Consider the following 12,073-nt stretch of genomic DNA (forward strand, 5'->3'; position numbering starts at 1 on the left):
AATAGTGAGCAGGTGCACCATCATGTTGTAACCACATTCTATTGCGGAGGTCAAGAGGAATATCATCTAACAAACCTGGTAAATCATTTCGTAAGAAATTGAGATACATTGCACCATTCATATGTCCCTCAAAAAAGTATGGACCAATTACATATTCTCCAATGATGCCTCCCCAGACATTTATCGACCACCTATGTTGATAATCCACCTGTCTCAATAAGTGAGGATTTTCTGTCGCATAATAATGGTAATTATGTCGATTTACAAATCCATTTTTATGGAATATCGATTCATCCGACCATAAAATATTATTGAAAAAATATTCGTTTCGACGAATTTTGTTCATGGCCCAATTGCAAAATCTCACTCTTTTCTCGAAATCAGCATACAGTAGTTCTTGATGTAACTGAACGTGGTATGGATGCAAGCGATGTTTCTTCAATACTCGTTGCACTGATCTCTCACTTATATCCACTATTTCCCCAATTTGTCGTTGACTCCTACTAGGATCTTCTTCAACAGCAAGAAGAACTTGCAATTCATTATCTTCATTAGTAGCTGGCTTGATGCGCTCATGTTTGGAATAATTAATAGATCCAGTTTCAACGAATCGTCCCAAGACCTTTCGGAAAGATCTTTCATCTGGATGCCTTCTATCTGGATACCGTTGAGAATAAATTCTACTTGCCAATAAACAATTCCTGTCTGATTCACCTAATATGAAAATCATATCAATCAAATCACTTTTTGATAACAACATTCTGATGAAATTATACCGACAGTTCAACTTCACGATTGACTAAAAATTTCAATATTCATTTGCAGCCAAATATTTTGTTCTGTCATTTGCCAGACTACTTGATTTCCAATAAATATTTCATTCGCTGAAAGGTTGTTTTAGACCGAAAGAATATGGCACAAATTCCGAGATTTTTGAAATTATTGTAACTATTCAAGAACGTCCATTTTGTGGTGTAATTCGCAACTTGTTTATCTAGCAACAGGTAATTTTAGGAATGGGCGATATTTTAAGGAAAGGGTATTTTTTGTATATTCTTATCAGTCGTCAAATGGATTTCGCTTTGAAAAAATGACCATTTTTCGAAAGAAATGCTCATTTAAGAAAAACTATTGAACTTAGCCATAGGGAATACTTAATGAAATTTGTAGAGGTTTCGTTGGCGCTTCTTATGGATCAATAATATACAGGGTGTTCCATTTAATATAAGGAAGATTTTGCAAATTTTCATTTACAATATTTGGCAAGCAGTTTTTCATACCCTGTATATCACAGGTCGATTTCAGATATATCGTTTGAGAGAGTTACCAATGTAGAATATTCGACCAAAAAAAAATTTCAACTGGACTTGGCACCACTTTATAATTTCAAATATTCTGAGTGATGAATATTGGAAAAAAAAACCTGTCATGCTAGATATCTCGAAAACCATCAATATTTTCGAAGTGCAGATATACATAAAGTTTATTTTATTTTCTATGAAGAAACCGAAAAAGCGATAAAAAATATAGGTTGCCATTTAAAAAGACACAGTTGGGATCCGCCCAGAAAAAATCGAACACCCTGTGTGACCGCCAATATTTTTATTTTGTCGAGCTCGAGCAATAAGGTAATATTACAGAAAATTAGATTCCTATCTGCTTCCTATATAGAGATATGGAACACCGCGCCACTGTTGCAGGACCCTGTATATATATATATATATATATATATATATATATAAATAAATAGATAAGTACTTTTTGATCGTTCCCATATTGATTTCAATTAAAGAGCCACCGGTAGACAGCTGTTTCAGCCTATTGGGCATATATATATATATATATATATATATATATATATATATATATATATATATATATATATATATATATATATATATATATATATATATATATATATATATATATATAAATAAATAGATAAGTACTTTTTGATCGTTCCCATATTGATTTCAATTAAAGAGCCACCGGTAGACAGCTGTTTCAGCCTATTGGGCATATATATATATATATATATATATATATATATATATATATATATATATATATATATATATTTTTGATTGATGCAACTAATTTTCCTTTTTTTTGAGTATTTCAATATTAAATTCTACAAAAAGGATTTGAAGCTTTATATCTTCTATAAATTATCTGCGAGCGCTTTCGACAGTTGGTAGTACTGTCAGCTTCTAGGCACCCTTCAAACTAAACTGGTCATCCCGTTGTCTGCCTCTTTATACGGTCAGAGCGTCTTAACTCAGGTTGTTTCTGGCTGTTGGCCTCATCAGCGTGGTGCAGCCAAGTGTAAATGGGCAACACTTGTTTGCCGAAATCAGCTGGTTTTTTTAAGCTAATCTGAAATGTCATTGGAAAACGAATCCACATGTTTCTAGAAATGATATAAAATCTAGAAAGGTTAATGCAGTCAAAAAACCAAAAAATCTTATACATGTTCAACCTTCTCCGTCAATTTATATGTTCAATTTATTGTTTTCAACTCATTTTTACTGCTTTGAAGAAGCTTCCCATTAGAAGCGAAAGCTTGGCAAAGTAGAACAGAGATTTGATTTTTGATTTTTTAACTGAGAGTCCCCGTTAATCCATTTTGCTGTACATTTCTCCAGTCGCTAAGATTATCCACTATATATATATATATATATATATATATATATATATATATATATATATATATATATATATATATATATATATAAATTGAAAAACTACAGAGTCATTGGCGTTCTTTTTTTTTCTTATTATTGTTATTAGCTGGGGTGTCCACTGAGACGCCACTGCACCTGATATTTAAATCTAGCTCAGGCTAAGGATATTTATGATATTTTATAATTATCGCTTTTTTTATACTTCAACGTACCATAGTTAGGTAACACTCTATATATCAACTGAAAAGCAGAAGAGACCTTGTGAAAAACACGCTGAAATAACGAAAATCACAGACATGAAATAATTAACAGAGTGAACACAAAACAGATGTGATTATACACGATACACGTTAATGATCTATCGTATGTGAAAATATTTCATATTTACTTCATGTCAAGACTTTAACTGTTTACAGATTCCAAAGAAAACGAAAAAGAAGAGGAAGATTTTCCGTGTCAGAAATGTGCCAAATCTGATAACCCGGAAGTGATATTGCTCTGTGATAAATGTGACAATGGTTGGCATTGTTCCTGTTTGCATCCACCTCTGCTCAGCATTCCAGAGGGTGAATGGTTTTGTCCACCCTGTCAACACGTGAGTATGTGGTTTTGTCTAATTAGGTTATATCAGATGGTTATAATTTTCATATTCAACTTTTTAGTTATTTAATTACGTAGTTTTGTACCTTTACATCTGAAGTATACGACTATCAAACAAGAGCAAGAGATCATCTTACTTCTGCAGAGACACAAGGATAAGCCTCTGGTAAAATGCGGTCTACAAGATTCCCTAGCATCTAATTTGTAAATCAAACGCAATACTCTCATTTGGCCAACAAAAATTTTATTTATAGATGTGGAGCAACCCCATACAGCGATATTGTATGAGATGTGAGAATAAATTACGGCATAATAAACATTCAAAAGCTGATCAATACTGAGTGTGGATGAAAGTTGCCGTATAACATAATAACCACAGTTCACTTTCTTTCTGACCTGACTCACAGCTGACTCTCAATTCATGTTACTATCAACAAAGGTACCAAGGAATTTAGTATTGTCTGAGGAAATCACATCACGGCTACTTACTCTGACTCGAAAATCGGTAATTTTCCTGACCGTTCTAGAGTAGAACTGCATTAAAACAATCTTACTGGGGTTTGCAACCAAGGAGTGTTTGCGTCACCAATCTGTAAATGCGACAGACAGCTCATTGAGTTTAACTTGGAGTTCCTCCAGGCTTTCACCATCTGCAAAAGTGTTGTGTTGTCTGCAAATAAAATTATTCGGTTAGTATTCACATGTTTTGGCATATCATTGATGAAAAGTAGGAACATCAGAGGTTCTAAAATGGATACCTGAGGGACTCCATATTCATTACTGTATGATTGTGATTGGCAGTCATCATATTTACGCACATCTTATTTTTGCTTAATATAATTGTTATTTTCAGCTACTCATTTTCAATTGGTGAAATTCATCCATATCGAATTCATTAGGATTAGCTTCGACAATTTCAGTGATGAGAGGGTCAACAGTAGTTTCCAGCAAATTCGAATACAGTTCCCCTGTTAAATTTTGATCGATAAATAGAGGTCCTACAATATACCCAATGTTTCTGCCCAAACGTTAATTTTATCTGGATATTGGGTATGTGTTTCCTGGAAAACGTGAGGGTTGGTGTCATTCCAATAACGGCAATTTTTTCTGTGTTTGTAACTCTCAACCTCGGGATCTGTATTTGTCAGAATTATCGACATTAATGCTTGATCTATTCGCGGGCAGATGGCGCTCTACGTACCCTCCTTGATATATCCACATTATTGCTTGATCTATTCGCGGGCAGATGGAGCTGTATGTAACCTCCTTGATATAATTCGAACTCACTTTACATGTATTTTTTTTATTAACATCCGCGCCTGCTGCCTTATTTGGGCTTTGTAGTTGATTTTCAGAGACTCCCTCTCCGGAATTGGAAAATATCAATACAATTGTTTCTAAACAATTACGGCTGATTGATCCCAAAGTTTAGATAAAATAAATATAGTTTAAAAAGGCTAAAAACACGCTTTTATAGCATACGAAACTAAAAAAAAAATGAAAAATATAGTTTAAAAATCTAAAAAACACGCTTTTAAAAAACTTCGAATTACTGCCACTACTGCCACCAATTTGGCTGTCTACCAAAACTTCATCACAAATAAGCTTGAGCAAGGGTTCCAAGTTGATGTTATCTACACGGACCTTGCTAAAGCCTTCGATTCAGTTTGTCATGAACTATTAATTTTAAAACTTAATAATCTTGGAATAACGGGCAGATACTTGAAATTTATTGAATCCTACCTTTCCGGTAGGTCGCAGAATGTGAGGATAGCTGACAGTGTGTCAGGAACAATTCATGTGACTTCAGGGGTTCCGCAAGGTTCGCACATTGGTCCTATATTATTTCTACTCTTTATTAATGATGTTAAATCAGTGTTTAAACACTGTAATATCTCTCTGTATGCGGACGACCTTAAGTTTTTCAAAACAGTTCAACCTACCAATGATATTGAATGTATTCAGAATGACCTAGATAGCTTTTGTACCTACTGTGATACTAATTGTCTGAAAGTTAACATTAAGAAATGTAATGTGTTGAGATTTTATAGAATAAGACAGCCTGTCATTGGAAACTACTCCATTAATGATGCAACTCTTCTTACTGTCAAAAGCTCATGCGATTTGGGAATTATTTTCGATGAAGATCTAAGCTTTATTGATCATGTCAATAATATCTGTAATAAAGCATTCAGAATGCTCGGATTCATCAAAAGGAATACCTGGCATATTACAGAATATGATGCTATAAAGGCATTATACTTATTTATTTATTTATTTATTTAACGGGTAGTCCCAATTACAATTTGTTATAAAAAAAATAATTTGTAAAATCTTAACTAAATCAAAGATAATAAATTCAATAAATACATATCACAATAATAATAATATGATATATAGTATAAAAAGAAAGCAATATAATGATGAAATAGTATAGAATATTCAACGGAAATGTTTCAGGAAATAATGCGACTCAGTTCAATTTTGATGGTATTTGTGGAGCTGCTAAAAATATCAACCTAATGATACATATTTCCATTTCTGAGCATTCGAGTGACAGGAGAGAAAAAACCATAATTTGTGGAGTGGAACGGTATTTTAAATGTTTCGGTACTGGCTCTGGTCTGTCTGTTGACATTCAAATTAATTAAAGATAAAATCTCCTCACAGTTGATGTTGCCAGTTGAAATTTTGCTTGAAAAACATACATCTAAAATAATTCTTCTATTCTTTAAAGATAATAGATTCATCTACTTATATTCATTATACTTTTCACTGGTTCGGAGTATTTTGGAATATAATAGTGTAATTTGGTGTCCTCTTTGTTCTTCTCATAAAGAGAGGCTCGAAAAAGTACGAAATCGCTTCTCTAAATATATAATTTGGAAACTTGGTCTGCCCTACTTTGGATTTACCTCGCAAATGAGGCTGACAGTATTAGATTTATTATTACTTGAGACGTAAATTTGCAATGGTTCTATTCCTTCATAAAATAATAAACTTCCACTACAATTGTTCAGCTATTTTAGATGACCTTTGCCTTTCTGTTAACTCAAGATCCTTAAGAAGTAATCGCATTTTTTCATTTGGGTTGCGATTCCACAAGACTAACTATGGCTCGATGGCAATAAGTTGTAGGCTTCAAAAAAATTTCAATACATACTTTTCAGAACTTGATCTTTTTGATTTATCATATTTAAAATTCAAAAAAATGGCAATTAGACGACTTCATCAAGAGATTGTTCATTAAACTTCTGAATAGTCGTTTATTATATCTTTTATTAATCATAACTTATTCTAGTATTCGTACATGTCTTTTTTTTTTTTAATTTGAACTTAATGTACTACTTGACAAATGAAAATGCATACCTTTATTTAATATGAAGTAATAACTTGACTCTAGGGTTTGTTTGTACATTGATGTAACATTTGGAACTTTGTTTTACAATTCTGTAATGTCATAGTCATAGATCTTTATTTGCTCCAGTTACATATAATGTACATATATAAACTCCGAGGAGTGTGGAACATGTCAGTAGTAAATAATAACTAAATAATATTAAATAATATTATCTCACGAGTAGTTTTAAGACACAAAAAAAACAATATATACAAAAATCAGGCATATGTAAATGACATTCATATAGTTAGCATACTATCATTTAAGAATTCCTGCAAGCTATAATAAGGTTTTTCTACGAGATAGCTCTCCAAACGACATTTCATTGTTGAAATTGGAAGATTTCTTAGAGTGAGTGGAAATTTATTGTAAATGTTTATAACGCTATATTTGACATTTCTCTGTATGTATGTATAGTTGCATTTCTCATTTCTAAGATCATTCTTTGTTCTGGTGTTGTATAAGAGATCCTTTTCACAGTTAATGAAAAGTTCTGATTTGTTTTCTGTTACAAATACTACTGCTTCATATATATATATATAGAGATTTATCAAAGTTAAAATTTTGCTCCTAATAAAAGCTTCTCTGCAGCTATCGTTTTTTTTTCATCTTATAGATATGCCTAATACATTTTTTTTGTAGTATGGGTATCCTAGAGATACCAACAGAGTTTCCCCAGAATATTATTCCATATTTTATTCTAGATTGAATATAAGCATGGTATGCAGAGAGGGAAGCTTCAGTTGAGACATGTTCCGACAGTATTCTCAATGCATAGCAATATTTTGCAATATTTTTTGATAAGTAGTCTATGTGATTTTTCCAGTCCAGTCTTCTATCTATCAAGAGTCCCAAAAATTTTACTTGATTGCATATGTTTATATTTTGATTATTATATTCAAAGGTATTCAACTCTGGCGATCTATTTGCGAAATGAATTATTTGAGTTTTGTCAATATTAAGTAGTAAGTCATTTGCTATGAGGAAATTGTTCAATACATCTAGCACATTTGTTATCTTTGTCATGACCAACTGAGAGTTCTTTTCTTTTACGATGACCGATATATCATCAGCATATAATACAATATCTTCATTAACTACATTTGGTATTTCATTTGTGTACAATATATATAATAATGGACCTAGGATGGATCCCTGTGACACACCTTTTTTAATCACAATTGATTCTGATTTAATTATCCCCGAGATGTCATTTTCAATCAAATGTTGGGTTCTGTTTGTCAAATAGGATTTGATTAAGTCCAAAGATGTGCCTTTGATTCCATATTTATCAAGTTTGTTGCATAAAATTTCATGACTGACACTGTCAAATGCTTTTGACAGGTCAATACACAAAGTTACAGTTCAATCATCTTTGTTGAAATGGTGTAAAATTTTTTCTATGGCTTGATATATTGCTTGTACGGTTGATTTACCTTCACGGAATCCATTTTGTTCTTTTGCTAACAACACATTATCATCTAAAAACTTGAGTAAACGTTTATTCATGAGCTTTTCAAAAATTTTACTGGGATTTGGCAATAATGATATGGGTCTGTAGTTACTTTCTTCATCTTCATAAGTTCTTCATCTTCTTCATAAGTTCAAGAAACAAGTAAAAAATTGGCTAAATAGTTATGACAGAGATATATTCCAAAAATTATTTTACTGTAAAAAGTGCAAAAATTAAAACCTGTTATAATTTATAAGTTTTAACAAATTGTTTGTCATATTCAAAAGACAATGACATATATCTCTAATAAGAATCTAGATGTGACTTTTTACCGACTGAGATATTTATCTCATGTGATACCTTGCATAAAACTGTTAACCATCTATTGGTGATATTTAGATAATTTGTAATGTGATATAATATGTATATTATGTTTCACTGAGATTTCAAACCGATCGTGTTATTCACTTGATCTGGATGCGACGCTTTTACTGACTCGACTGTGATATTTATATCATGTAATATCTTGCATGAAACTGACAACCAATCACTGTGATATTTTAAATATTGTATTATGTGCTACATGAATGTTTTTTTTGTCATTTTTTTGAATCTTTTCTAGAGGCTATATCACGCACAAGGAGCAATTTTGCGATTGTTTCTTCAGTGATGCCATTGTTTATTTATGCATCTCTCAAGCACTACTGATATATTCAATATTGTAATTTTTTGATAAATAAACATTATTATTATTATTATTATTATTATTATCTCTGTTTCCCTTTTTAAATATAGCTTTAGTAGATGCCACTTTCAGTACTTGTGGGAATATTGCTTGTGAGAAACATAAATTTATAATATAAGTCAAAGGATAGGCTATGATCTCTGCTGTTTTTTTCAATAGACACATAGAAATCTGATCTTCACCGACAGATTTTTTATTTTTTAGTTGTCTAATACCTTCTATTATTTCAAGCGGGGTGGTAGGTTCAAAGAAAAAAGCATCTTCACATTCTTCTATTTTTGTATAATCTGGGCTATCTGGTTTATTTAGGTCTGTCTGGGCAAGCTTCACTAAAATACTTATTGATTTGATTTACTATGGTTTGTGAATCTTTATATTTTTTTGCAAAACTTTCTAGGATATTGTTTTTGTGGTAGTTGGGTTTTGTTATTTTTTTGATTAATGACCATGTAGCTTTGGATTTATTTTCGGCTTTCATAATATATTCAGTGTTAGACATTTTTTTAGCAGCTGCAATAACTTTACAGAGAACGGCACAATACTTTTTGAAATACTGAGTACTTATCAGCCCTAGTGTCTTCTTTTTGTATAATGAGCGTTTTCTCGAGCAAGACTTTTTTATACCCCTTGTTATCCATGAATTGGGCCTAGTTTTATTCAACTTTTTTTCCACAAAGATCAGGTTCATTATTCTAGTGAAAATATTCGAAAAACAGTTGTATGCTATATTTACATCTGTACTCTGTGTTACACTTTCCCAATTAACCTCAGCGAGATCCTGTTTAAACTGAATAATTTTTTTTTTGAGAATATTCTTTTTTTGATCCATTTTATTTCATTTGCTTTAATTTTTTGTGTGAAAAGGGTTATCATTTGTCCATAGTGATCAGATAATGCAGTATTTAAGACCATGCTTTTTTCATAGTCATCAAAATTTACAAAAATGTTATCTAATAGAGTAGATGAAATATTTGTTACTCTGGTTGGTTCAAAAATAGTTTGTGTTATGTTGTGAGTAAGGAGTAAGTCTAAAAATACCTTAGTTTGTACGTTGTCTTCAAGCAAGTTGATATTAAAGTCACCACATAGTATAACCTTAAATGTAGTGAATTTTTCATTAACTAAATCAATTATTTCTTCCATGTTCTCAATGAAAATATCGAATGATCCTGAGCCAGTTCTGTAAACACATACAATTACAATTTTCATTTTCCTAATTACTACACTTCCACATTCCAAATGACCTTCAATACTTTTTCTGACAACACTCTCTACGCTCTCCACATCCGCATATTGTTTGTTGTGTAGATACTGACTCCTCCATGACACATCATTTTCCGGGAAAAAGCCGATTTCAATTCGTATCCCTCATTTTCAGTTTTTTTTACGTATTTCTCAGGCAAAAATATTCTATCAATCCTGTGACCGATTGTAAAACACGCTGCCTGTTCAAAAACGGAGAATTTTCATTTTTCTCAAAAAAAAATGTATTCATCAGTTATTTCGTAACTGCATCCCTGTTTTTCACTAATTTGAATTTTCATTGTAGGTCTTACTTGTTGAGAATCTACACACAAAGCTTTTAGAGTACGACAAGAAATTAACCAAAAAAGGGATTGAAGATAGACGTAAAGAACGGCTTGCTTACGTAGGTATAAGTCTGAACAATGTATTACCGTCCCGGGAGAAGGAACAACATAAAGGTAAAAGGAGGAATTCTGCAGATAATAGAGAATCGAGTTCTGCGGCCTCGGAATCCTCGGTTTCTGAATCAGAAAGTAGCAGCGATGATGAGCCTATCTATCAATTGCGGCAACGTCGACAGGCCAGGAGCTATAAGTTCAACGAGTATGATGAGCTTATCAAATCCGCTATTCAGGACGAGCTGAACGAGAAACAGGGAATAGGTAATTATGATTGAACTATACTTGCTCAAATTATAACAGATACCTCCAGGATACTTGGAAGAATAAACAATGACAAGAGTCGCAGAAGCAAGTATCATGCTTGGAAATAACCACTATCAACAATTATTTATTATAAAAAAATTACGAGTGTTGAAAATTGTCATTACTTTTTTCATAAATTGAGAAGGTCAGGGAAAAAAAGATGAAGGTCCATTATTATTACATTTTGAGATTGAGGGTTTTTTTTTGTACATTATAACACATAGAATCTTATAGCGTAGTCGTTGTAAGCAAGAAAAACGCGGGTACAAAGTTGCTGCAGTTTGAAATTTAGTTGATTTGGGGATGAAAGATGAGGATACCAGCGAATGGGAGGAAAAGAGATGAGTGTCCAAGTAAGTTGGCGGCCTAGTTCACTGTTTCGGCTATTTTTGTATAGCCTATTCTTATTTTTGGATAGGCCAATTGGTTATGTTTCAAAATTAATAATTAATTTTGCCTGAATAATTATTATTCAGGTATAACGCATATCAGAACATTTCTTTAGTTTAATGTATAGAGTAGTTTATGTAGAACAGGAGTCGGCAAGTAATGGGGAATGTTCCTCCTGACGAAAATCAAGTAGTTTTCATGAAAGAGCTCTAAAACAACGCATTTTGAACTCATCATTTCAACCTTTTTCTTTAAAAATTATTTAAATACTTGAAAAAGAGGAATAAAATAATGCATCCAACATTTAAAGGGATTCGTTTCTATTTCACCATTTGGCAACTTCAGGTATAGCCAATAAAGGACAATGAATCTGTTACCTGTATGAGACAAACAAAGATGACATATTTCAGAGACGCGCTGTTCTGTTTACTTATGTTCCGAGTTCCGAGACATTCTGTGACATATGACATTTTGTGCACCTAACCTATCTTCCTCTATATAAATAAATAACAAAACAACTGAAGTTTATGTGGCTTGTGGAGGTGGTATTGAACTATCATTTATATTTTGCTTTGATTGTTGATTTATGAAGATAAATTCGTTTAAAAATTAAAACCCAACATTTGAAACATCAATTTGAATACTTTTCGAAGTGAATTTGAAAAACTCACGAATTTAACTCAACTTAATTTTGTTCAAACTTGCATTTGCTGTAATAACCCAAATTGAGGAACATTCCCCATTTTAGGTGGGGTCCGGATACTGTACAAAAATTTTAATGAGGTCCAGAAAAAAACAACTGATAATAATTGAGGGCTACCTATGTATTATTTTGGTTTCAAATCAAATTCT

At 32.1% G+C, this 12,073-nt stretch overlaps 1 protein-coding gene across 1 annotated transcript in view; it reads left to right on the forward strand.

Moving 5' to 3' along the window:
• LOC111503616 (uncharacterized) overlaps window positions 1-12,073 on the forward strand; it is a 93,094-nt gene that overhangs the window by 53,100 nt on the left and 27,921 nt on the right. The window contains exons 9-10 of the mRNA XM_023157966.2: window positions 3,101-3,279; window positions 10,432-10,789. Of these exons, the coding sequence (XP_023013734.2) occupies window positions 3,101-3,279; window positions 10,432-10,789 (537 nt within the window). The remainder of the gene's footprint in view (window positions 1-3,100; window positions 3,280-10,431; window positions 10,790-12,073) is intronic.

This window comes from Leptinotarsa decemlineata, unplaced genomic scaffold (assembly GCF_025532065.1).
Source record: "Leptinotarsa decemlineata unplaced genomic scaffold, Ldec_3_MD MMD2_tig00026374_RagTag_RagTag, whole genome shotgun sequence".
Taxonomy (NCBI): Eukaryota; Metazoa; Arthropoda; class Insecta; order Coleoptera; family Chrysomelidae; genus Leptinotarsa; species Leptinotarsa decemlineata.